Source organism: Neodiprion pinetum, chromosome 5, assembly GCF_021155775.2.
Source record: "Neodiprion pinetum isolate iyNeoPine1 chromosome 5, iyNeoPine1.2, whole genome shotgun sequence".
In the NCBI taxonomy this organism is placed as follows: domain Eukaryota; kingdom Metazoa; phylum Arthropoda; class Insecta; order Hymenoptera; family Diprionidae; genus Neodiprion; species Neodiprion pinetum.
In genome coordinates this window covers 31,357,219-31,384,325 of record NC_060236.1, presented here as the reverse complement: position 1 = coordinate 31,384,325, position 27,107 = coordinate 31,357,219, and the positions used below count along the sequence as shown (strand labels likewise).

Sequence of the window (27,107 nt, the reverse complement as noted above, 5' to 3'; positions counted from 1 at the left end):
TAATGCGCACGTCTCACAGACTTGCGAGTCGAAAGAATGAGTGTTTGTGTAACGAAAAAGGAAAACCCGATGCAATTTTGTTCGACAAATTATTCCTCAATTTTCAATAGCAAGAGCTGAATGGATCAGGATGATCAGTATAAAAAACGAACGACTATCAGTGCCTCATTGAATGATCCATTTAAAAGTAATGCTCATATGTATAAGTTTATAATATTTAACTTAGACACGTAATAAAAATCTTGTTAATTCTAGGTTAGAGAGAGTAAGTTTAGTCTAAATAATTTCATTTTACCTTATACTTCCGAAGTTGAATGGAAAGCAGAGACGTGAAACATAGAAAAAAACATCTGGATGGGTAGGTATTTTGTAAACTTCTAGTATTTTATTTCTTACCGTTCCTTCGGCGCTATATAAGTCACTGTCAGCAAAACTCTCTGCGGGAACCGGTTGTTGCGCAGACTGGGTCGCTTTTGATTGACATCACACTGCCATGGACAACTTTCTTTACAGTGAAATGTCATTTAAGGAATTCGATTCATCTCAGGTAAAAAGGAAGTCAAAGAGTAACAACATATAAAGAAATACTTGGACATAAATACATACCTATTGAATGAAATGTCATTCGTAACAGTGCGATGCTATCACGATGACTACCTGTTAATACGGAACGGATCGAAGTGTGTATTCTTATTATATGATTTTTTTTTCTTTATGTAATCTATAATACGATAGGTACAAGAGATCCTATTACGAGTTAATATAACAAGGCACTGTGGCACTGTGTAACAAATAAATAAAAACAGCTTATTATGTATTATAATGGTATTACGCTCCAGAAATTGAGTTCACAATTCGCTAATATTACGATTCGACATGAATTCGTGTAATGTACGCACGAATTGAGTCGCGATTGAGCATTTAGAGTACAGATCGCATACAGACGATAGGCCTTTGGTTATAAATTTACAGATACAAGTGCAAATTATACTAGATTGGTGGTGTACATTTTTTGAATTTGTAATAAATACGAGTTAAAGATATTCAACGATTGTATACATGTACACAGGTCACGATTGCGACACTCGAGAGCTGAAGAAATGCGAGAAAAAACAAGGTACAAATGACATTTAAATATCTATGATGGTGTGAGAATGAAAATAATGCTTATGGCGATGCATACAACATTATTCTAAAGCATTTACATTTTAGCACGTAGAAGAGGAAACGACTTCCTTGCACTAACAAGGCAAAACACAGAGGAAGTGGTAACAGGAATGCGTGCGAAATTTCATCGTAGCATTTACTTTTTGTTCTCTTTTCAACCCTCTCACGGAATGTTTCAACACTTTTGATTTGGTTGTTTTCCTTCCGTTCGTTGGTCTCGATTCTTTAAACTAACGTAAAAATCAACTTCGTCTTCTACTTTTCTTTGTTTCTAAAATATCAGTGAACAGTAAAGGGGAAAACATTTTGATTATTTTGTAACGCCAAGTTTGAAGCCCGTTATTTACCTTCTACTGTACAGTAATGTTCATTAATGCATTCTCTTTCCGGCTAACTTGATTGCGGTCCGAGAAAAAATGCAAATTCGATTCTATACGGATTATGTGACAATATATCCCATTCTTTCACGTCAGTTGCATCGCCACTCATTGTCACATAAATCGTTTAGAAGCGAAATGGCATTTTGTTTCGGACCGCAAACAAGTTAGCCGAAAAAGGAAGGCATTAATGAACATTACTGTACATGCTTTACGCGACGTTCTGATTCCGTACTCGTCCGACTGAAAATGCTCGACACCTACACATAATGTGCGTGCCTTTCTTTCCTAAGGGTGAAGAATAAATAGATAAATAAATAAATAACTCCAATATCAGAAGGAAAAGGCACTCAAGGCACGAGCGCTCGAGATATAAATTTTTCGTTATATTACTATAAAAACTATACATTACCGATTCTGCACCAGGAAATTCTTAGTGAAATTGTAAGCCTACGTTGTACACGCGAATTTTACCCAAATTAAATTATCCTCAAATTGAAGTTTATTACCTAATTCCAGGTACAACCGTACGAGAGCATTGATGGCGACACAGTTGACTGAGGATTCCGCAGAGTATAACTTGAGAAAGCAATTGCCAAACCCTATGGAATGGATATTTTTAATTTATAATGAAAAAGAATACCGTTAGGATGTAAAAGTGATAAAAAGTTTACTTTCGATCGCGGCTGTTGATATATTCAAGTAGGTACCTGTACAATAAACAAGTTTATGATATTTTGTGAGAGTAGTTTGAATCCAGTTTCTATATAGTACGAAAAGAAGGGAAATGAAACCGGAAGTCGTGGCAACGTGATGAGAATGATGATAATGAAATAAATACTATTAATTCAAAGAGAGAAAACAGCAATATCGAAAACGAGTGAAACTCAATTTTGGAAAGTTAGCCACTCGTTGATGCATATCGAACCGAGAACGACGAGCAGAATCAATCGTAATATAAACGCCCTACTTGGGATTCGCATGGCCAGGTTCGAGCATTCTCGGTGAACCGATACTAACAATAACGACTTAATTACAACCCTTAATCGCGTAAAGTGTTTCCTAATACTCTGGTACTTGTTCGTCGTGATGAGCACCGTAAGCGAGCTCGTGAGCGTCGTCGGCGGACCTTCCCCAGTATCCGGAATGGTCGTCTTCATGTTCGTAATGGTGCTGGTGCTGAGCATGTTCGTAGTAAATCACCTTCTGGGGTTGTCCTTTATTCTTGAGGTCGAGCCAGAAGCGTGCGAGGTTCAGCAACAAGCTGAGCAGAGAGATGGCAAAGAATTTCACCTGCAGATGTGCGGAGAATAGTTGGATGAGGAGACTCAGCTTGGCCTTCAGGACCATCGCGACCATCAATATCTTCTGCAGTGCCTTCTTCTTCTTTTTGCCAAACTTCTTCTTCCTCGCTTCACCTGCGATATGGACAAAAAATTTCGACCGTGTATTCATCCTTCTACTGCAAATTTCATGTATCTTGTACAAGGAAGAAAAAAAAAAAAAAAAACAACAACAAACATTCAAGTTACTTATAGTCGTCAATCGATTTCAGTTACAGATTGAAGAAAGGAACAAATCTTGGTATCGAAACATCGAGTTTTGTTACCTGAACAGAGTTTGATAAGCATGTGTAAGTATGCTCAGATGAACTCTCGGTATTGACTCGTTTAAATTCGAGATCGATAATGTGAAATTCAAAATGGCGGATGAAGTGTGGAATTATTTATGGAATTGAAAATGAAACAGGATCCATTCCCTTTCTCTTGCAGGAAAAAAATGACTATCTACCTACACGACAATTTCTCTGCAATGGCCATGAAGCTATTTTTTTTTTTTGTTACACCGTTTTTAGATAACGGTTTTCACCATTCTTTTCGACCAAAGAATTTATTATAAGCATCTAGAATAAGTCTGAGGGGAAAACATGTTAGCCATTGGAGAACTTTCATTCGATCAGCAACGCATGACGCCTGATAAACGGATACGTTACACGACTTCGGATGAAAAAAATCCAAAGTCAACACCCGGCAGCGCGTTCAAGTGAGGTGGGTATCCGGTTTATCGAGCCAACCGGGTCGGCAACGCGACGCGGAGTATGATTATTAATTCGGTATATCGCGGTTCATGTGGTTACGCCAATTGAATTACAATTCGGTACGTACAGGCATGTGACGGTTATGTCCCAGATACCCGAATTCACGAATTCGAACAATCGTTACCACTGCAATTGACTGCCGGTTTAAGAATGACTCGGCCCGATTGTCTGACAAAAAAATTTGGAGAGAGAAGAGAAGCGTTTTTAAAATTCTTCAGCACTGCTACCGCTCCAACGATAGTTGGCACTAATGCAACAAAATTTCTCCTGTGTAATAAAAATGAATCTGACCAAATTGAAATAACATAAGTTGTAATGTATCAACCGGTCGAAATGATTAAAATCCGGTGTTTTAGATTCGATTCTTAGGGTTTACGATTCATTTTACTCGTTCACCAGACGTTTAGAAAATGTTTGAAAAACAGTAAAGAAATCTTATATTATAACGCCCAAATGTAGACGTTAACGGACATCTGTTGCGTCGTACTTACACAAATTTATTTTTATACACTCTAGAATCAAATAACTGTTCGTAACATTTTTCTCACGCGATGTCTGAGTTTCTTTATGATTGGTAAACAAAACAAACCGAATGACGTTAAATTAGAATAAAAATTGCCAGAGTTTAATAATTTTTCGCATTTCATTGGTAAAACCTTTTCTCAAATCGATATTTCAGCTCGTGCTACGGGAATCTGCTTAGATGCATATCCACGGTAGAGTAGAAATGATATTTCGTCAGTCTTTACTATCGTGTCTCTGTTTTCTCAACTTGCTGTTTAAACGGTCCTTCCAATTCATCCTTAAATAAGGCCGATCGCTACCCACAGGATTCCTGGTGCCTCAGTCGTTTCGGTGGGTAGTTTTGATATAAATTTATGATTAGAACGATGCCGGAAACTGCAGATGTACACTGTACATACAAGATATACCTGCAGCGTGTAGACACGGTTTTACCGTTAATTGCTACGCGTGCAGGCGTGCTTGCACACAAATATTCTGTACATACAGTCGTCTCTTTGCCAACGCGGTGGACAAGGTGGCAGGCAGGCATATATAAGGTATACTCGACAGTGCTTTTTGTTCGTCGGTGAATTTTTACGATCGGTTTGACACATAAACCGAATTCCAGTCCCCTGACCATTCGAACGAATCTCCATATGGCAAGCGTGCTTGAGATTAATTCTAACACGGGGTAAGCGATCCCATCTGTCGCCTTATATTCTGCAATCTGCTATGAGCGATGCCAAACCGTTCCCGCCGAGGAACTTGAAGAAAGTATCAGTTCGACTCGCGGATGTAATAGCCTGAGGGTGTTGAAGATGAAAGAAGAAGAAAAAAAAGGAATAGAAACTCGATACATTTAATCACACGCGTTTGTAACATTATGCATAAATGTACATATTAATCGAACGACACCCAGATCTTTTGGTTTTCATTTCATACTTTTCTATTTCTTTATTTTTAAACATTTTTTTTCTCCTTACAACCGTTGGTTGAACGATGCCTACTTATGACGTGTGAATTAATTTTCGATTCGATGGAATCAAAATCGTGTCAGCTTTCTATGTATATAAATATATACATAGATTATTGTTTTGTTCTTTGATGAAGAGAAAAAAATAAATCGTACAACTCCCAAGTCAGAGCACTTATAATAAAATTATTCGAGAGCCGTGTGTCACGCCAAAATAATACGTCATGTCTAGATCTACGATCTATACGTAGCCACTAGACTACTGTACAGCAACTGTCACGAACAGTTGAACTGCAAACTAACCGTGAGAGATCAAATTTGAAATTTTATCTTTATGGGACTTGAGCCCAATGATACGCCCTCCTTCCCACTTCACCCCGGGCTTCACGGTATGGCAAAGTCGACATTACATCTCATTCATATTCCGGCTACCTACTCAGCATTTATAATTCATATTATGAACCTTTCTGTTTGAGCGCATTTATCCATGTTTGTTACGCGAACGTCTCATTTTTAATTTTATTCGACCAAATATATTCTTGGATGCTTTTTCAAGTAACCGCACGACGTGTACTTAACCTCGATTATTCTCATTCGTTGGAAATTCTAAATATACCGTATAACTCATAGTGAAATTGGTGTTCATACCTAGCAGCTATTCGTGTATAAGAATTCATTTACGTCAAGTTTATTAAACTCTTATTAGGCTTCACAACGTAATCAAATATGACCCAAGAACTGACTGAATAAGTTGTTCTAATTATAGACAAAAGTCTGATCTTAATCGTCACTATCATAAAATATCCCAGATTTTTTAATAACTCGAATTAAACTGTCGGAAATGGTATTTATTTACTGACAATAGAAAATAAATTTCACCGACGGAATTTAAAGTATGTACGATGAACACGTACGGAGAAGAGGTCATCGATCTTGTCTGCAACTGATGATCATTGACTGAGACGCGTGAGAGTGATGACGCGACGCATAAGCAAAAACTCAATACCAACCAACACGATTTACGTACCAACAGACACGAACCTTTCTCCGACTCCATAAATAATATAATCTTCTCTAGAGACGTTCGCACGCGTGTTTTCGGCTGCTAATTTTATGATTGTCTATCTAATCGCGTGATTAGAATTCCCAGTAATTTGCATGATTACCCGTGAGCGACCTGGGAAGACTATTCGTTTCATGGAAATTACTCCCAACAGATAAAACTTTCTTCCATCTTCCTTACTCTGCTCAGGGTGCTTTTCCGAAATTCTTTTGCCCATATGCAGTCATTGGACGTTGGTCAAAGAATCGAAAGCTTAGGCAACGGGGAGTCCCAAAAAAACCGGGGACCGGCAAGAGTCGAGGAATATCATACCGGGTGAGATCATTCACACGAGATAAAATAATATATATAAGGAGTGCGTTGAGCTTCCACCAGACAACCGGTGACCCGGTAACCCACTTGCTTATTTTCTGCTCCTTCGTCGCTCACGTGGCGGCGGGTTTGTTGTATTAGTCGCGTCGTTGTTTCTCTCGGTCGACTTTGGCCATGCCCTCTGTGCCCTATCCCGTTTCTCTCATAGGTTTCAAAATTTCCAGATCATTTCAAGTTCACTACGGACAGAGTCATGCTCTTTATACAACGTGGTAAGTACACACTGGCGTCCGGTGAGAGTAAAGCGGTTCCAATACGCCTTTTTACCATTTTTCACGACGTACGGAAATAAGGTGTGAAATGCCAATGAAAAGCCAATGAAAATGTGCCCCCACATGATGTCACTTTGAATACTATTTTTGAAAACTATAAAACAGACATTCATTCACTCAGAGCTTACGTTGTACTTTTTACGACAGAAACGGAATTTTTGTCCTGACGTCGTATGGGGATCACGTGACTTTGCTACTGCGCATATCCGATTACAGAACACCTTGTCTTCTTACACCATGCCATTTTCTGAATCTATGGTCCAACGTTTCAGGTCCTGGAATTCGAACGACGTCGATCGTAACTGCAGTTGTTGCAGGCAAGATCGTATAAAGCGAATTTGATTATGTACTATCGCCGAAAGTCCTTCGCGGGTTGAAAGTGAAGACCAAAGAGTGGGTGAGTCCTGAGTGAACTGGATGCGATAAACTAGTTCGATGAGTGGTATAAACTGGCTTCGATAACAAAGTGTGCCGTACAATATTCGCGCATGTGATTTCTTTACGGTTACAACTACAAAGTCTTTGTTCGAATTGCAATGTTAGAATGATCATAGGTATTAGTATCGGTTCAAGTCCATGTACTTGCAAATGGTGAGGTGAACGTCGATTGATAGAAATAAATATCAGACCGGGACCCGAGCACGGCCCATGTGGTGTATTTTAATTCTGCTAATGATATATTACCAATCTCGATCGGCAAATACGTACTTTTCACCACGTGATTTGAGACTATCAATTGCTGAAAACTACCGCCTATCAAGTCGTTTCCGTTCAATGTTGCCCGAGAGCAGAAAAATTACCTGCGGTCTGTTCTTTCAACGTCTAGACTCCTCGTATTATTCTTTTTTATCTGATTATAAGAACTCTTTGAACCGAAACAACCGAGATAGATATAATAATCGGCAGTTAGAAAACATTGATCACGTTCAAGATTCAAACAATTACAACATCACTTTAAATTGTTCCTTAGTATCCCATTAATAAGAACAGGTTTGAATTACTGCAAGAACACACTCGGGAAAACATTTTTCATCAATTTTCCATGTTCTTGAATATCGTATGTTTTGTATATTAATTGTTGGGCGTTAATCGATATTTCATCGATAGAAGATGCTACAATTTTCAGATATTCTGCAAATTTTAAGGGTCCTCAACTATTGTACCTTTAGTATTACTGTAATGCATTGCAAAAATTTGTTCTACATTCGTTCGCTTGAAACGAAGCTCAAAAATTTCTGGTTATCTGGAGCAAGAGAGTCCAATCACAGAATGGTTGGTACACAGAAGAAATTTGCATGATGCATCAGAGGAGGTGGTTAATAAATTACTAATTAACTCAAGATCGCATAAGGCATGAAACTAAGAATACAGTTCATTGTGCATCAGTGCGTCAACGTGTCATTATAGGTGAATGGTTTACCGATATCTCGAGAGTCCTCGGCATCCTCATCCTGAACCGTCGTATCTTCCGTGTCTGCGTCGGATGTTAGGACCGCATCAACGGCCTCGATACCTTGAACGAGAACACTCCTCGTGTCGGCGATGACCTGACTGATCGGTGGTTCCCTTGGCTGGCCAGGTTTGACCGGATCTTTGCTCTGCACCTCGTCGAGTTGCGCGTCTATCCTTTGAGCGGCACATTCGATCACGTTTTCCTCAAAGAAGCACGCAAGAGTTGAGTTCTTGGAGTTTGAAGTCGCCGCGGCGAGAGCTGCCCCGGCGAAGAAGAGGACCAGGCTCACAGTCCTGACAGCCGACATCGTGGCTCGTTTGTAGGTAACAGGAATCGTTATATATAAGAACGCGATAATACTGTATCCACCGCGTTCGAAAACACGCACCAAGCTTTTTTCTTCACTCAAGAGAGCCGAGGATGTAGTGCAGCAGACGTGTCGTCAGGTTGTCCATATATCGAGGAGGTGGTGATCCCCCTCCATGAGGAGCAGAATACTGCCTACCTACCCACCTCGCGCTTTCTACTGCGGCATCGCCGCGACGGTGCCGCGGATCGAGGAGGATCATCACCGACTCACAGTAAGACACACATTGCATGCAGGAACTTCCGATACGGAGTCCGGACGAATCGGTGTACACAAAACAAAAAACGGGAACATTAACATCCAAGTGGATTAGTAAACTGGCAATTACAACAGGGTAATCGAGTCATCAGTTATCCGTTGAAATCACCAGTGTACATATGTTCTTATTGTGTTGTATAATAGCCGTTATGTGATAAGCTCTTGTCGCTATTCATCATCGCGTGAATTTGCTTATGTTTAAGGTATTTATCAGGCACAAGAGTCGAAGGAGCAATTTGCCCGGAACTGAGGAACATGCAAAAGATGGAAGTGAGAAAGGAAGTCCGGGTGGCAATTAAAGTTTACATACATAGATACATACCTAGAAATGCTTGTGCAACTTGCTGGACGCTGGACACCTGCCTAACTGTATAATGTATTACTATGAACGGTCCGGCAGTGTGACGCAGGCCATCTTACAATCGTTCACTGTGGATCATAGAGTGCAGATAAAATCCGGAGATAGGTATTGCTCAAGGCTGGTATATGACAGGCTTTCAAATACTGTATTTGGAACTTTTGAGGAGTAGCCCGTCTCTCCTGATTCCTTATCGGTGAATATCTCCGATAGGTTCCCAACTATTCACAATCTTAACGAGGTACCTTGATCAACGTTGAAACTTTGCGTAGTATAAGTAGTCTAAGTTATAGTATAAGTATAAGTCATACATAAACAAGCTTCTGACTTGATGGCCCTAAAACGGACTTCAACCGAGTCTCAGCATTGAAGCAAACAGCAGCGACGTAAGGCGTGCTATGAATGTGGCCCGATTTCGTATTGTCGTCATCCATTGCCTAGATTTAATTGGCAACTGATGACCAGCCGACGAACAGGGTGCAATAATAATTACAAGAAACTGAGCTGCGACGCGCTTTGCTGTTTTAGGTGTGAGAAATTTTACGCTTGAAGCAGTCCCGTATCACAATTCTCAAAGCACTTATTGGAGAACAAACGTTTCCTCCTTTAACAAGACGGACAACACTTGAAGGCAGCATGTTGACCGTCAATTTTGTAATCGAACGGACATCAGAAGAACTTGCCCATGAATTACCGTCATGTTGTATGTAACTTTGGTAACGGATTGCTACATAAAAATTGAGTACGCCTGTGGAAATAAGTATAATATTTAGATAAGGTGCTAACACACTCTAGGCATTCAGGTCACGTGGGTATTACTGATCGCAGTGGTCCACGGTAGTTAAGAACTACGGTGTTTGGCGACAAAACGTAGATCCAATATTAAAGTCCTAACTTTGACAGAACAAATATTTATGCGTGTGTACTGCGCTGTGAATTCCGCAGGATCAAAGGCATCCGTATATAATACGTTCGTTTTTCTGATTGAATGGGGAGATTAGGAGGGGAGAAGGTCCGAATATTATTCGACTTGTGAAAAGCAGAAAATGAGCAACGGCACGGGTCCGTAAATGCGTGCTAGAATTTGGCCCGGTTTCACTCTACCTACATTTGATCAGCTCGATGCTACTTAACTTACTAACCGGCTTCTATTCCGCCACGCGCTCTATACCCACCCCACATTTCATAATCATACTTCAAGCGATACACGTCAGAGATCTTCCAGATACCTCGGGGATAATTTTTGGTTCACTACTAAAAGTGCGTTCCGAAATTAGTTTCCAATGCTGTCGACAACCTTTTATCTCTTTTGCGCTGCCGAGTTTGTGACTAGCTCTGTTTCTGTCCTAGGGAGTTTTTAGCGCTGTAGCTAATTTCGGAACGCACCCTGAATGTCGATCCTGAAGTTTGTTCGATCAGCATATACGCAATCGCACTACTTTATGCTGCTTTTTGCTTTGCAATTCAGAACCGTGTCCACAAGTGGCCATAAACATGTGCCTTCACCTTTTTTCAACTATTACAACTCTTACTTTTGCACCTGATGATCACTAGATGGGTATAACGTGTACATTCGTGTAGGTGCATTACGGCACGTTACGGCTAACCACAATGTTCATTACGTACCTTACAATACTCACTTTCTCGTTAGTGGTTGTAGCACTGCCATCTCAAAGCCACAATATTTATTACACCTATATTATTGTGCAATGTGCACCACTGTGATATTTTTTATAGTTTTGAAGGCTTACCCGATATTCCTCTAATCCGTTTTTTAGCTACACTTCAACAAGGCTAAAATTCCCCTAGGCTTACTTCACCGATTTTCCTAATTCTGTAATACGTTGTAATACATTAAAAAGACTAAAGACTTAGTTTTTACGTGCTAATTCGACCGTTTAAGGGGATGAGAAACAAACCTCTAAGGTTTACCCCCCTCCCCCCAAAAAATAAGGAAATTCTAAAAAAAAATTCTTTTTGCAGATTAACTTCAGGGTTGATTTTTACCGTTTAAATGGCCAGATCAGCATGTATGATAAAATGTGTATCTGATGTTTTTGACACTTTACAACACGTCACAGAATTTTAAAAAATCGGTGAGGTAAACCTCGGGTACAACTGTCCTTGCAAGATATTTGGCATTAAAATGTTAACAATTATTCGACGTTGATTGTACTCAATTTTCTAGAAGAGATGAAATTGGAAAACGTTTGAGTACACCTGCCAATCAAATATTTAAAAAGACTTGAACAGAAGTTTTACTTCCACCTGTATATTTTATGCTATAACTTATAATACGAGGAAAAAAGTTACAAAATTCTAACAGAAAGTAAGAAACTGCTGAAGTTATTATACACCACTTAATTATACTTGAAGTAACAGGGAATCGTTCGATTTTCGTATTATCTAGGAGTCGCGAATAAAGTTCCGCCGCCATTATATTTAACCGGGGAAAGGCGAAACTGCGGGATTACTCGCGATGAATATCTTATTAGCATAGGTGGAACATGTTTTCCAAGTTATATTAACAATTCAAGAGGTCGATTGAGCTCACAGACTACACTGAATATATACCTAATTAAATATGAAAATATAAAACCCCGTTTCGGATGGCCGAGGAAAAAGTGGCTCGAGGGATTTTTCCACGATGACTCGTTCTCGGATGACCATTGATACCATAGAAAAGACAAAGTCGAGTTTGATAAACGGTGAAACGATGGACGTAACTTCGTACGTTTCATTGAACCGCGTTATTCTGAAATTGACTGGCCTTCACCCAAAGAGCTTGCCGCGAACTTTGACAGTCGCTTTCTTCATGCTCCTTATCGTCGTCCCACAGATTCAACAAATTTATTACTCCAGTAACCTCAATATTATTTTGGAGACAAGGTTCGTCTGACAATTGAGAGAAGACGGATCTACGTCTGAGTTTTGTATCGCGAATTGACAATCCATGAATAACTGTTCGAAAATTTTCATCATGTTGAAGTTAGTAACGTTATCGCAACGATTCATGCTGAAGCAAAACCGTTATTTTGCCATTTTGGAATTGTTTCAAATTCAGTAGAGTGCAATAAAACAAAACACACTCATATTTTCAAATCTTAGTTCTTTCAAAATCATTTAATTGTAACAGTAAGAAAGCAGTGTTTTTTCGCCAATGCTTCGTTACGATAACGTTACTAACTTCAACCTCGTAAATTTTCAGCTCCGTCTTATTGACCATAATACTCGCACTTTTGAAGATGATTGTTTGGACGTCGAGGAGAAGAGAGATAGATGATCTGATAACGTTCATGTTCGGTGAATACTGGAATATTGCCAAACAGAGGAGCGAGACAGGGGCGTCATACTTCCTCGGATATGCCTCGTAAATAAAGTCCTGCCCACACGATGAATTCACGCCAGCCATTATTAATCCAAGATTTCTCGATTTTATTTGTATGCAGATTCGCCAAGAAATTCACAAGGTGTTATGGTTTTCTCGTTTTCAACGCCCTGCTCGTGTTTTATACCTCACCGTTGGTCCAAATTTACATCTTGGACACCGAGGACTCGTCGAATGGAACTCGGCCGCTTTTATTCCCTGGTACTTATCCCGAGGGATGGACGGAGCCGCCATTTTACCAGGTAAATACGAGTTGTTGTTTTTCGTTTTTTCATTTCCATTAACGCGTGAAATCTAGTCCGAATCAGTCGACACAATCAATGGTTCAAAAGTTACAGCCACAAATAGAGAAATCCTGTTGTATTTTCTCAACTCTCAATCCTAAGATGTTTTTATTGTACTTTTCGAGCTCTTGGCGATCCATTAGTCGAAATATACTGCTAGAAAGTGAGTCTACGATAGGAAACTTTTAGACCTCGAGTATTGTAAAAAAAAAGTGAGGTTTCGCTTTGTCCCAAAACTTTCGCAGATTTTGAAAATGCTAGAATGAATTTTTTCGATGCCATATCTCTACATCTAGGTATATATAACTCAACGCATCTCTGTCTGTCTGTCCGTATATTCGCCTATAACTCCGGAACAACTGGACCGATTTTGATTCTTTTTTTTTTTTTGGGATAACTACATAGTCTAGCCTGGTTTTAGGCTATAAATCAATGCAGCCAGATCAATAGTTTTGGAGTTACAACGATATTTGTAAACCAAGTCGGAATGGGATGACACACTTATGCTAAACTTTTACAGATAAAGGAAAGTTATCTTCAAGAGTTTTCAAGATCTCAATGAGCTCTAGAAAAAAGTTCACGAAATCTCTAATAATTTTGCCGCAAGGAACATTTGAAAATATTCACACATTCAAAATATCTATCTTTGCTATCTTTACTCCGTAGCTAGCACTCTTGTCACAAGTTGTCGCAACGATTGCCTGCGCGACGGTTATTTTAGCGATCGACACCCTCATCGCGTCGACCCTTTTCCACACGAGCGGCCATTTCAGAATTCTGCAAATTAATCTCCAACGACTTGGCGACGATGTAAGCAACGAAGAATAGCTCATTTGCCGCAATTATGCATATATTTCTACACGGTAGTTTTCCTTTTTCTTTTACAGACGATAGACGTGATTGATAAGCGGAAGAACGCGGAATCTTTAACGATCACTGCGAGACAAAAACTGGCCACTTGTATCAAACACCATCAAATTATACTCAGGTAAGTTATTGATGAAGAAGGTAATGTGTGATTAGTCAGTACCCATAATTATGTAAGTATTCATAGAGGTCGTGCCAAGAGTCATAACTTCAGTTTCAAGAACCTAACATACCGAATTTAGATTCTCCAAGAATGTGGACCATTTGTTCAGCCCCATAATGCTGTGCCAGGTATTGGCCAGTAATTTAATCATATGCTTGGTTGGACTTCAAGTGACCTTGGTGAGTTTGCAACGAATGAGTGTTCTCAATCGATAAACTAATCGGTTCAACACGTCACATACGTGAAAAGCAAATGTCTTTTTTTATTTTTCTTTGGTTTTTTTTCATGCAGACGCCGACGGATCGAAGTAAAGGCGCGAAGTACTTTTCCTATTTGATGATGGCACTTTTTCAGCTGATACTATTTTGCTTCCCTGGTGACGGTTTGATAAGTCAAGTGAGTAACTAATTAGGATATCAATAGTGTTATAAATTATTGTTGTAGTCTGTTTGAAAATTGATTTGATAATTTATTCCAGACATTGTACCGTCTATTTTTTATGAACACTATTTAACACGCAGAGTTTAGCTGTCAGCGACGCGGCCTACGCGACAAAATGGTTCAAGCTTGCAAAAAGGTTGAAAACGGACGTGAGATTAATCATCCTCAGGGGCCAACAACCGGCTAAAATTACCGCCGGTAAATTCAACGTTATGTGCCTGGAACACCTGGCCACGGTATGTGTAACAGGATTCTATTAATGTTGGGTAATTCTACAGTCTACTACTTTTCACACATGACTAATATGTTTTTACGTCGCGTTTCGATGCTTTCAGGTACTCAGCGCCTCGATGTCGTACTTTACGGTTTTAAGAAGTTTGAGTTGAACGACATTAACTTTAGCAGGCGAGGTTTGGTCATTGTAGGAATTACCGGAGAAGTTTTAAAAACGTAGCAATCACTTTTATTCCTATTAGTATAAAAGTATATTATTTACAATCTGATCCCAAGGATTTGACACATTGTAGTCAGAAATAAATAAGTAGTAAACAGTTTTCTGACATTAATCAAAAACTCACCGTAGAGAAAAGTCCTTACAAGTACGGACCCCATCCTACGTACATCTGGCAAAGATTGTCAACGTTAGTTGCTTCCAGTATCAAATGATTTGTTTGTCCCTCAACGCTAAGGTTTAATGCAATATTATCTGCTTTCTTTCCCTGCGATCTGAGCAGGCCCTTCAAACGCTGTTCGATGTTCTTTATGTTCTCCACAGCCTGCAATGACACAAAAATAATGAATACTGATCTTTTTTCTTGATGCGTGAAGATTTCGAATTGTTAATTACGGCATTCTTCTGTGGGCGACATGGTAGTACGGATCCTGATTATTGAGGTACAGAACACTGTCGGTAAGGAAGGCGTCGTCACAATGTCGAGACTTCATTGATTGACTTCCTAGTAAGAGGCTTACCTTTTCATTCGTTTTCTCTGCTGCATCTGGCTGGTTTTTATTCCAGCTGACCAAGGGATCGTAGACGAATGGAGTCAGGACGCTGACGAGAGTAGTGGCTTGCTCCCTGAGAACCCTCATTGTAGTTTGGCAGGCCCTTCTGAATGGGCCTTCATACTTCAGCGGTCCCATGGCCTCAACCATGTTATTTGTCAGCCGAAATGGAACTCTTTCTGGCCAGTCGAAAAATTCACCCTGAAAAGATAATGCGCGTTATTTGCGTCTATAACGTAAACGAGAAATTCTTCTCAACAGTAATGGAATGAGAGTCGATCTTGCTGAATACACGATTCACGTACCCTGTTGAATAGACAATTAAAATCAACGTGGACGCAGTCCCCGCATTTCGAGTCGAATAATATATTTTCTCCGTGACGATCTCCGAGACCCAATATGTATCCAACCATAGACATAACTGCCGTAGTCCTGATGTATGCTGTTCGGGCTTCGTACCTGAAAAAAGTGTGATAACTTTGTGTGAAATAAAATGAATATAACAGCGATTTAAGAACAAATTTTCAATGATAATTTAATGAATTACCATCCGTATGGGTCAGGGAAAGTCAGGCGAAACCATTCTCCGAGAACGGGAGGGTGTCGGGGCAAAAGAACGTCTAAAAACACTTTTCGCTTCTTTTCCAGAGAATCTCTGAGTTCTGAAATCAGAATAAAATTCGTTAGAAATTGATTAGTACTATAAAACTAATGGGAGATAGAAAATTTTCATATCTTTCACGTACGGCACATAACGTTCTTTAGCTCTCGAGCCGACATAGAGATTCCCCTTTCCTTGTAGAAGTCCAAAAGAATCGGGCGAAATCCGACCAGATTATGAACCCACTCTATCAGGCCGCATTCCTCGTTAAGCGGTACCACGCTCTGAAATTGGAGTGTGCAAGTTTTGTGAAATCATTATTATTAGTATAATTTTAAGACGAATATTCCGAGCTTTTTCAGGATCGATTTGCCGAGTATTTTTACATTTCCAATCGACTTACGTATGTCCGAATGTACAGCCTTCTCTGACGAGATTCTGGATCTTTTTGCAAGTACTTGTTAACGATATCATTGAACTCCATGAGTCTAAAGTCTCGACGCAAGTCGTCTTTCGGTTTACACATAAATAGATACTGCTTCCCATCCGATCCTCGCAGCGTTATCCTACGCGGTCTTTGGAGGGACTGCATCACCATCACTCTGTCTTCGATGCCAATGATGTGTGCCCATTGACTGAAGAGATTGAAACAAACATGTTCAATTGACGTACGAATTGGCAAGTTCCGAAGTATTTCTTCGATACTTACGTGGGAAATGGATTGTGCGTTTCGATCGGTGTTATTTTTGAAGGTAAATGAAGCTGCCTGAATTTTGTTGTCGGTATCATGATCTGTCCAAAGTCCGAGGAAGCCAACAATCTTGGTAGATATTTGGATAATGCTGATACAGTGGTGAAAGCAGTCTTCTGCAAAATTGAAGAAAGAGTTCAAAATCCTGGTTCGTTTAAACCAGCTCATTGAATCTAATTTATACTATTCCAGACATACTTCCGGTATCGCCCTGTTGGATAACTCGATGAGGCGTTCCCAGAGTCTATTGAAATCCTGAATTAATTTTGTATGTCGCGAGACACGAAGGTCCGGATGATTGAAAATCTCTTGGCATCGTTTCTGCCTAACTGGGTAAGAGGACTGCAGAAAGAAGGAATCGGTTACAGAATGGTTGAAGCAGTGAGGCATTGTTCACATTCAAGTGGCTCTAATATAACGATTCGGATAAATTCTTACCTTGAAAACTGAGGCCATCATCCACAAGCAATGCTGAGGATAAGCAGATATCAGTTTAACCAGTATGGAGCACAATGTGTTCTGTACTTCCCGACACGGATGGCATATGCGCGATACCAATTGGCTGAAAGCTGTGAGCCACATGAACGTGGGAAGCCTTTCAAGATACACCTCTGGGAAAAAGTTAACAACTTATTAATGCTAAGTTGGCGAGAGGTCGAAATCGTCGAACTTGAAGGATCTCGGATCGAAAAACTTACCAACAAGCTTGGTCATCTTCGCAAGAGCGTCTTCGCGAATTTTTGTCGAACCGTTTGATACCTGCAGACGAGAGGCAAAGTCCAACCAAATGGTAAGCAGTCGAGGCATGGACTGATGAATGTACTTGCAGCCATACTGCAGTGATTTTCCATAGTAGTTCATCATGTGGATTTGCAAGTCTCTGAATATTTTAAACCATACGTTATAAAATTTGTACAGAGATTGCTGAAATCGTTAATATTAAAAGTTTCTACTCAGGACAAACTTACCTGCCCTTTATGTCTCTCTCCTCATCCGACATTCGGTCAACAATGCTTTCGTAATAACGAGCACAAGACAGCAAACTTTTTTCCCAAACACGCCAAACCTCTATGGCCTCCTTGTAGTTGCTGATGTTACCGTCAGTATCTACATTCAGAGTTTCGTCGTTGTATTTTGCGTAGAGCAGCTTAGCCTATACAAATAACACAGATGTCAGAATAATCATATTTCACAGAAAACTTGTTTCATAGGAGAAAATTCGGAAAAAAGTATTGAAATGCAGACCCTTGCACACTGCCGTCTTTCCTCCACACAAGAATCAGGAGGCATCTGCTTGTAATGAGCAGAGGGTTGAAAACAGTTAGCGAAACACCGTTTTAACGTTGTAAAAGCTTCTTCTTGACAGCCCTTTTGCCAGTACAATTGAGCCTGTTCTATGTACAATTCTTGAGGTGGACAACTGTCGCTGGCAGAAAGTATGTACATGTAGGCCTGCTGGTACAATCTTGACCTGAAGATAAAAATTTATGGAAGTATAATGAAATTCTGTTGAGATTTTCAATTGAAATTTTCGAAAATCTTAAATGGATTATGAAAATTTGCAGAAGAGATATAAATATTAAATCGTTAATAATATGATGCAGCTCACTTTCTTGCGATCTTGGCACTTTTTAACCATATTTTTCCAATTTCTTGTTTCAGAATTGAATTTTCAGTTTCAGTAGTCTGTCTTTGTAACTGTACAGCCAGGTCAAGGGTTGCTCTTCGCATGCTAAGGACGGATTCGACTCCCCTAGAAGCTCTGACCAGCTGCCCGCGCATTTCCCATTCGTCAAATATATTCGGCAGCTGTTCAGGATTAATCAACATTATTGCCGCGGCCTTTTCAAACTCGTTCAAAATATGTAGCCTATAACAAAAGAATTACTTTATTGATTTACGAGTCGCGGAAAGTTTTGCTTCAAGCGGCCCATAAGCCGTAGGCTTCTATGTGACTCGATCTCCGTTGTTAAAAGCCAACAATATCATACAGTTTATTGTAACTCTGAATCACAAACTTACTTCATTATCTGAGGATAGCTTTGTTGATATGTTCCTTGTCTCGAGGCTGCTCCCAACATGGAAACGAGTCTTTTTTTTATCGAACTGAGATCGGGCGGTAATCCAGCGATAAGTCCGTCCAGAAGAGACTTTTTCGCCGTATTTTTCGCCATATCGTCCAGCTGGGAAAAATCAGCAAGACGCCAGAACATCTCATCATCTACAATCAGTGGCTGCAATTCGGGTCTGAAACAGGCGATAGATATGAGAACTGAAAACAGAAAGATTCAATAGTCGTCAGGGCTAAAGACAGCAACTTACCTGTTGTTAAGAATCCCCTCGGTGATGTTTGTCGCTGTAAAAGGGTGATCAAGACCGAGATAACACTGTACCATCCCTTGCAAATATTTAGGTTTGACATTTTTCCCTTGGGCAAGTCTTTCGTAACATGTTGCAGCATCCTGTCAGTGTGTAGAAAAAAAATGTGGTCACTTCTTTGCTGGGGATACACAAGGTGAACCAATGATTGCTTTCTCATATTTTACTGTACCTGCAATTGTCCACTGACTTCGTGGGCCAGTACCAGCTGCTGAAGCGTAGGAACCTCATCCTGAGTAGCCAAAATGCCTGAGACGCCATCAGGTTCTTCGAGCTGGGCGTATATTTTCTATAAAAAAGATAGACTGTAATTTTAAGAAATTTTATCAGATGATTTACGACCCTTTGTACACTTACCGCTAGTAAACCCGTTTCCATTGACTCGGCAAGGCCTTGATTACTAGATGCCATGTGATCCTCCAAGTACATCAGCGATCGATGGTATTCCTGGGTTTGATAACAACCCTGAGCCAGAGCCAGGCTATTGAACGTTTTGCAAAAGCCTGTGGAATTACGAAGCAAGGAGTAAAAATCGTTTCCTTTTTTTTTCAGTTTAGTTTCAACGGGTCGTAAAAATTATAAAAACCAAGTTTATGTAATCCTTACGTTTTATGGAATGATACTTTTCATCGCGGATTGATCTTCTCTCTCTCAGCCATCTCTGCAAGTGATCCAAAATTGAGAAGACAACCTGTTTGAACGTAGCGAACAATTAGTGGATTTTATACTCCAGATGAATAATTTCGGTCATAAATTTTATATTAGACAGTTCTGTAAGTTTTTACTTGAGAGCAGTGAATCCTTTTATCCTCATCAGAAATTCTCGTACTATTACTTGCAGACTCTGACTGATAGCGAAGGGGACGTCTGTCGACTAGATTTTTGTCGACGCTTGTCTGTTCGATAACGTTTATCACAGCCAACATCTCATCCCCAATCTTATTGCACTCATCTGGATTTCCGTTCGCCACTATATGGGCTATGAATGAGAACACAATTTCGATATTTACACTAATTGTAAGCGTAGAATGCTCGATAGCAAAGGAAATGCAATTTATGCATGTATCACTCACACACCACATACGGGATGAATAATATCAATGATTTTACATCCCGTCTAAACGCAGGCCTGCAAGCTGCTATTAAATTTTTTAAAGCAGAATCGTGCACACGGTCGGACATACTGCATATCCAGTTATAGGACCACTTGTTGAACGTCGAACCCTCTTCGGATCTGAAGATCGAAAATAAAATATGCACAACTGAAACGTGGTTGTATATAGTAGCAAATTAATTTTTAAACAAGTAGCGACGTTTCCTTTTAAGATTTAAAGGACGTTAAAATCTGTAAGAAATGAAAAGAAGTAAGGTAGAGAAACACACCCGTAGATAGGATGCGGATATTCGTTGTCGTCTTTGATCGTAGTAATCTTGTAATGAGAATTCAGAAAGGGATGAATCATTTGTTGTACAGTATTCGGAAACTGCTCCCAGCAGTGGCGGTTGGTCCCTTCTGGGGATATGCTGTAGGTTTTGAGGATTTCCTGAAATCATCATACTCAATCAATTTCAAATGTTAACATTACAACTATTCTTTAACGTAAAGTGTTCCTAAGTAGACTTTAACATCACTTTAGTGCGTTCAGTTTATCCCAAAAGCGAAATTTTAGACATGACTTTATTACCTACATGTATTCAAACGGACGGACAAAAATACGTGAAGATATTGTTTTTGTGGCATACCTGTATAGCAAGAGCGAAGCAGCCCATGCTTTGAGTATTTTTTTGAGACTGAAAGGCTCGGACGAGATAGGTAAGAGCAAGACAGGCGAATTCCTCGTTAGTTTCGAAGATGAACTTGGGTTCGTCTGAAAGGAATTAAACCTGAGGTTAATAACTCGATGCTCATGAGTCGATAGGTGTTAGAAAAGTGATTTTGATTCTGAACTAGTAGAACCAAGTACTTTGATAATCCATATTCTATATTCACGTTACCTTTTGATTGGATCCTGCGGGGTAAAAGACTCGGTTCTACCGCACCTAATTCTCCGAGACATTCCCCTGAAGCCAATCGAACATTTTCATCCTTGTCCCTGCACCCATTCAACAGAGTGTCAAGTAGCTGTGAGGTGGAAGATTGTCAGCCGTTAAAAATGTTCCAAAATATTATCCAATAATTAAAAAAAACCCAAACTTACTTCAACAATTACAGGATCAACGACATTCCCACTAAGAATCATATCGTTCAAATGACTGCGAGAGTCTGCGAGAAACTTCTTCAAATATATGAGAGCTTTGTACCGTATTTCGTGTGTCTCATGCACCGTGCGCTTCAACCACATACTCAAATTATCTTCAAAGTTGTTAGGCCTGGAAAAAAAAAATTTTAGCAATCAAATTTGGCAAAGCTTCCATTCTTCAATTTGTCGTTAATGAATTTTATACAAATCAGGCACAAATCCTGTAGCTGATCAACCAATCATTGAAAAAAAAGGATAGATACTAGACATTTTTTATGGCTCAGATTACCGAGTTGAAGCTATATGTTGTTTGACAACAGCAGCTATTTTTTCAGGTACTTTTAAATCATCGATGAAAAACAGCTCGGGTATGTAATCAGCGACTTCTCTGTTCCGCTTGATCACAAGGTACTCCATCATGGCACTGGTTTCATCAGGTCGACGTTCGAGAAGCGTTGCCAATGATATGAAGATCGTCGGAATCAAGGGCCCCAGATCTCCTACGGCAATACTGCAATGAGAAGTGTGCTATTCAAGGTAGAACAAGAATTTCGCTAGCTGCAAAAATGGCGAAGAGCTCACTTGTGCAAGAAAGAGTCCCAGGCGTCGCAAACTAGTTCCTGAAATCCAGGCCTGTTGAAACTCAGCGAAGTTCGTAAAGTGCCGAGCAGCTTGAATCGCAACGGAGTCAAGTGCCTCTCTCCCATAAACTGCATCAAAACAGCTAACGATCCTAGGGCTAGTTTCTGTACAGTTTCGTCCGACCTAGAGCTTAGATTACTGTCCAGATTGACGAGGACCCCATGAAGTCTTGGCTTCAGATAAGCTGCCTTAATTTGGAATTAAAAATGTTAAAGTTTCTAGGATCGGTCTAATTACTGGGCAGAAGATGCGGTGACTTACGACGTTTTCTCTGGAGTCGAACTTTCCTTCATACTCCATGTCGAATTGAGAAAGCACCTCGAGATGTTTGATAACGTCGACGATACGGGTATGAAAATGCAGCATTAGTTCACTAAATATTCCCTGTTTGCGGAGAATACAAAGTGTAATACAACACTGACGATGAAAATGTAACATAAGCGAAAAATAATAAATTACCATGAAAGATCTGCTCATAAGATCGCTTATGCTGGTGTTGGTGATGCTTTCTATCAACAGAAGGCACTTTTGTCCCGTAGTTTCATTTTCATTGATCAAAACGTGAGGACAGATGTACTGAAAATACTCTATGAACATGTCCTTCTCGTTCATCGTTATGAGCTCAGCCATGTCGCTGCACAAGCATCTAACTTGAGGAAACTTGATTATCCAGGGAAGCAGAGTGCAGATAGCATAGTTTCCATCCTTGTGTAAGAGCTGACGAGAGCCTTGATACCCTACGCATTTAGCAGCTCTGTGCAAGGATGTGGCCAAGTTGTAGGAGTGATTGATGCAGTTGCGTACCGCCATTTCGATCATTAGCTGTAAAATAACACCGTCATTGCATGTATTCGGCGATTAAAGATATGAATCTGTATTTCTTACATCTAGAAATCCTCTTTTGTAGCGATGGTACAATAACTTTGGTGTAGTTTCGTGGCACGCAGCAATTTCCTGGAAAGCTGTGACCGCTGTTGATATTACTATGGAGTTTGAATTGGTGTGAAGAATCGTTATCAAAAACATTTTGAGCAGAGATTCCTCCATCCGGTATAGATGCTCTCTGAAACTTGGTGTTTTTTATGAAAATACCACTATTCGATAAGAAACTTTTATTGCTTTTTCACCTTATGATAAATATCAAGTAGATACCTGGCCACTTTCTGAGCAGTTTCGATTATCGTGAGATGTAAATCGAGATTTGGAGATGCAAAAACACTTTCCAGAACTTCCGTAAAAACCTGCATAATCAGTGTTTCAAACTCTTTCAAATCTGGGGAAGTGCATTTCGACTCCTCTTGAAGTTTTATCATGTTTTGTATAACGTAGACAATCGCTTTGCCCACGTTTTCACGCAATTTTTTACTATCGTCTCTGATGTACGGTAGCCATATTCTCGCTGTTGTACTGCTATTGAAGAATTTAGTGTGATTAGAGAAAGACAGAAAATTGCGAGACATTAGCAAACGTTGATTCATCGATAGGGTAGCGAAGAGTTTAAACTGCGATATCAAAAATCGCTCTACTTCAAATGGGACGCAGACTGCACTCTGTATTTCGCCAGCAAGAATCTTGTCACAATCGGCGCATTTTATCACCCATTCAGTCGAGCGATCAACCTCTCTGAAATTAAATATTTTATCAAGTAATCGAATGCAACAGAACTTTTGGAACGTTGAACATATTTGTAAAATATGAACATAGGAAATACCTAGCCATCACTGCTCGCCCGGAAAGCAAACAAACTATTCCTCCCATACATTCGACTATGGCTAAACGCAATTCTTCTTTAGCCGAAGCTGTGGCTAGATTCATTATTTCCACTACAGAGGTGACAGAGTAAGATTTACCTTCCCCAATGGCAAACTTCAGATTTCTGAAAGTAATTCTCGTGTTTTTAGTACTGCAGAATGAAAAAATACATGCATAAGTAAATTTGAGAAGGGATTCTATTCTGGCCATGATCTTTCCTTGAATTATTTGAGCAGAATCGTTCTGCAAATCATTTTTTATAGTACTGAGCTACTTACCGAATACCAGCGACGGCCAGCTGAACGTAGTCGGAAATGACGCAGCTTTTGATGAGCGGAAGACGTTGTTCGAAATTTCCGAATTGGCAAAGAATATCCAAGGATTTAATTTTCATCGTAACATCCAAGGATTTCGCAGCGGTGACAATTTGCTGTCGAATGTTCACAAATGACTGTCCAATATGTGGCAGGGATTCTAAGAGAACTTCGTGTAACTCTACATTTTTTACTTCTCTGTGCCTGCAGAGCTGATTTATATTTTCGAAAATTAAAGTTGGGTTTACACTGGATTTAGCACGCAGTTCGTTTATGAAAACTAGAGCTATGCTTTCAGACTCTTTTCCATAAAATGAAACATCAATATTGGCCTGCGCAATCTGGAAGTCTAGCCAGCTCGAACATTTCAGGATCTCTAAAGTGAAGTGGAATTCTTTACGTTGTAACTTATCAGCAAAAATCTTTCCCAAGATACTCCACGTCTCGCTAGTTAGTAATGAATTCTGTTTAAGCTTTGACATCGAACATTCAATCTCATTTAACACTAAGTGTTGCATTATCTCGAGAAAACCCTTTAAAAAACAAAAATAATATCAATTATTCAGTGTGCCTGTTTACGATGCCTTCTGCAATTTCGAGACATTAATAATAAGCGGTATTATTTAGAAAAAAAATGCTTACCGTCCAATTCTTAAGATAAATAGAACACCTGGTTATTTCGTCAGGAGTACATGAGGTTGGATTGTCCATTAAATAACGCGTGATTTTGGCGCACGCTGCATCTCTCAAGGGCTCAGAACTTACTGTAATTGAACGTTTAATTCATGACTGTTCTTCAGTTAGTATATTCGATCTTATTTAATTACAAATTGCTTTTAAACTTACCATCAAAATTATTGCAGATTGTCAAATCAATGACATCATAACAAAGGCTGGTAGCAGTTGGAGAAGTTCCCATCTCGCTGACAAAATTCGTCAAAATTTCCACCCATTCTGCATCCGTGCCTGCCGATAGTACACCAAGACTTTTCCAGCTAGGAACAAGCTTGACCATCTCTATAGTCCGAACTATGATTGCGTATTTTTCCTTAATGATGAAAAAAAGAAAAATATGATTGTAGAGAAAATATGCTACGAATATGGACACGATATTAAAAAATCATTGTGTTTTTATCGACACCTTTGGCCCAATTAGCGATCTTTGCATCATCTGCGTCGCAATTTTTAGAGCAAGGAATTTTACATCTGGTGAAGAATCAACGATCATTATGAGACACACATCCCATAACCTTGACTGGTTCCATTGTGTAACACCAATGTTTAAAATGATCTGCAAAGATCAAACGATGGTTAAAATGGGACCAGCAATGTGATTGAAAGTCGAAAAAATACATATCATAATTAAGATGCGACATGAAATTTTTTTTCTATATAGATATCGATGAATTAATTCTACTATTGTTTCAATTAGTTCATTGAACAACTCTTATGTACAGACTTGTTATTCGTTCTACTATTATGACTTGCTATGGTTGTCAAGTTGAACCATCAACCCCTTAACGTTACCTTTGATATAAAAATCTGTAGAGAATAAAGCCTTTTTTCAGGTACCCTGAGCGGCAAGGAAACGAGATCTAAGTAACCTATAACACCAGACTCAGCCTGGAATCTGGCTATTTCCATCTGATCTCCAGGCTTACAGTTTGCTTCAAATTTTACAATATCTGTAAACGTAAGGACCTGAGGTTATTATATCACATAGTTCATTTCTTCCTTGCTATTCAAACCATGCTATTAGCCAACGGTTAAAAAACAGATTCAAAACTCTTTTAGACACACCTTCCAAAACATCCAGCAGCTCTGAAGATATTCGATTAAAATTCGGCGGGTAATGTGTAGCCAATATGCGCAGCATACAAGCTTGTACTTCCAAACTGCTAGAGTGTACTTCTGTACCAAACGGTGCACCCGATATGTAGAACATCGTTCCAAAAAGCCAAATTGTAAATTCTGTAATAAAATAGGAGAAATGATTCTTCGCATCACACCAACACTTTTATCAATTTTTATTTGTTGGCGTCGATAAGCTCCTATATTTACCTGTATACTGTCTCTCGAGATTTTTGTAATTCTCTCCTACCGCCTGCGGAGGAACCAAAACATTTGTCAGGTTGGCAGACCCCTTAAGAATAGAACCCAAAATGACACGAATTGTTCGTTCCGCCGTGTCGTTTTGTAGGTCCGACAATATAGCGACCAAAGGGTTGTTTATCACTCTCCATACTGTTTCTGCAGTCGCTACGCTACTGTTGATAGATGAACCATAATAACAAATATATTGTTTCGATGATAAGAGTACAAGAGGATGAATTTACATCTGCTCATGTTCGAATTTACCGGTGTTCAAATAATGTTATATATAAGAATTGAAGGGGTTAGAACAATAAAATTAAAAAATACACAATTACAAACAAAATCACGTCTGTGATGTACGAATTTGCCGGTGTCCAAATAATTCAATACAAGTATTGGGTTAATTAATAAGAGGTTAGAACATCAAGACTTACCTGTTACTCGAATTTGATAATTCGGTAGTAGAATCGCTGCTCATGATTTTTATTTAGGTTTGTTTTCCTTGCGAACTACGAAAGACTTCGTATTGACGATACGAGATAGGAGGTTGGAATATTGCTTGGACTCGCATCAACGAAGAATTTGCTTGACACATGCGGTATTTTATTCAACTGAAAAGAGCACATATTGCCGCCTTCATAACTAAAGCCAAAAATTGCTAAAATTCTTGCTATCACAGAATTTATACCCCTATTCATCAAACTCCACAAGCGGTTGCAGAGCGAATTCGCGACTGACAGGCCATGCTGTACAATTCAAACTGGCTGAGTCGCGAGGGCGTCGGACCGCATGGGAAACACGGCGGTAATACTGGTCGGTAATGCAGATTCACCGCGGACGGTAAGTGTACCGACTGTTGGTAAGACTACGTAGAATCAGTCAGCTCTGGTAGGGTCCCTAAAATTTGTATACCTAGGTAAGTGT

General features: G+C 39.6%; 3 protein-coding genes across 6 annotated transcripts; 1 reads left to right on the top strand and 2 right to left on the bottom strand.

Annotated features, from left to right (window-relative positions):
- Window positions 1–293: 293 nt before the first annotated feature.
- LOC124219326 (uncharacterized) lies at window positions 294–8,724 on the bottom strand. Its single transcript, XM_046626711.2, has 2 exons — window positions 8,247–8,724; window positions 294–2,962 (listed from the first exon to the last, which is right to left on the bottom strand). The coding sequence occupies exons 1-2, from the start codon at window positions 8,584–8,586 to the stop codon at window positions 2,607–2,609; spliced, it is 696 nt and encodes a 231-aa protein (XP_046482667.1). The 5' UTR covers window positions 8,587–8,724; the 3' UTR covers window positions 294–2,606.
- Window positions 8,725–10,667: 1,943 nt separating this feature from the next.
- LOC124219335 (odorant receptor 13a) lies at window positions 10,668–15,588 on the top strand. 2 transcript variants are annotated; one of them, XM_046626730.2, is made up of 9 exons: window positions 10,668–10,839; window positions 12,471–12,632; window positions 12,712–12,892; window positions 13,601–13,744; window positions 13,822–13,922; window positions 14,044–14,143; window positions 14,256–14,360; window positions 14,486–14,641; window positions 14,741–15,588. In XM_046626730.2, exons 1-9 carry the CDS (start codon window positions 10,817–10,819, stop codon window positions 14,789–14,791), a joined length of 1,023 nt encoding a protein of 340 aa, XP_046482686.1. In that variant the 5' UTR covers window positions 10,668–10,816; the 3' UTR covers window positions 14,792–15,588. The 2 variants fall into 2 exon arrangements, with proteins under 2 accessions (XP_046482686.1, XP_046482684.1); XM_046626728.2 differs by lacking the exon at window positions 10,668–10,839 and adding an exon at window positions 11,665–12,151.
- LOC124219334 (serine/threonine-protein kinase ATR) lies at window positions 14,999–26,914 on the bottom strand. 3 transcript variants are annotated; one of them, XM_046626726.2, is made up of 39 exons: window positions 26,618–26,914; window positions 26,151–26,356; window positions 25,890–26,060; window positions 25,617–25,774; window positions 25,231–25,380; window positions 24,936–25,137; window positions 24,732–24,853; window positions 24,054–24,622; window positions 23,735–23,899; window positions 23,176–23,646; window positions 22,909–23,086; window positions 22,483–22,845; window positions 22,285–22,407; window positions 21,964–22,211; window positions 21,671–21,892; window positions 21,340–21,511; window positions 21,137–21,263; window positions 20,885–21,009; window positions 20,525–20,685; window positions 20,215–20,375; window positions 19,927–20,120; window positions 19,748–19,832; window positions 19,499–19,644; window positions 19,314–19,430; window positions 19,085–19,224; window positions 18,785–19,009; window positions 18,372–18,632; window positions 18,008–18,233; window positions 17,731–17,915; window positions 17,461–17,642; window positions 17,201–17,373; window positions 16,961–17,104; window positions 16,721–16,878; window positions 16,415–16,646; window positions 16,157–16,295; window positions 15,958–16,072; window positions 15,716–15,869; window positions 15,378–15,611; window positions 14,999–15,181 (listed from the first exon to the last, which is right to left on the bottom strand). In XM_046626726.2, the coding sequence occupies exons 1-39, from the start codon at window positions 26,659–26,661 to the stop codon at window positions 14,999–15,001; spliced, it is 7,431 nt and encodes a 2,476-aa protein (XP_046482682.1). In that variant the 5' UTR covers window positions 26,662–26,914. The 3 variants fall into 3 exon arrangements, with proteins under 3 accessions (XP_046482682.1, XP_046482681.1, XP_046482683.1); XM_046626725.2 differs by having other exon boundaries at window positions 22,909–23,092; window positions 26,151–26,353; XM_046626727.2 differs by lacking the exon at window positions 14,999–15,181 and having other exon boundaries at window positions 15,598–15,869; window positions 22,909–23,092.
- Between the last annotated feature and the right edge of the window lie 193 nt (window positions 26,915–27,107).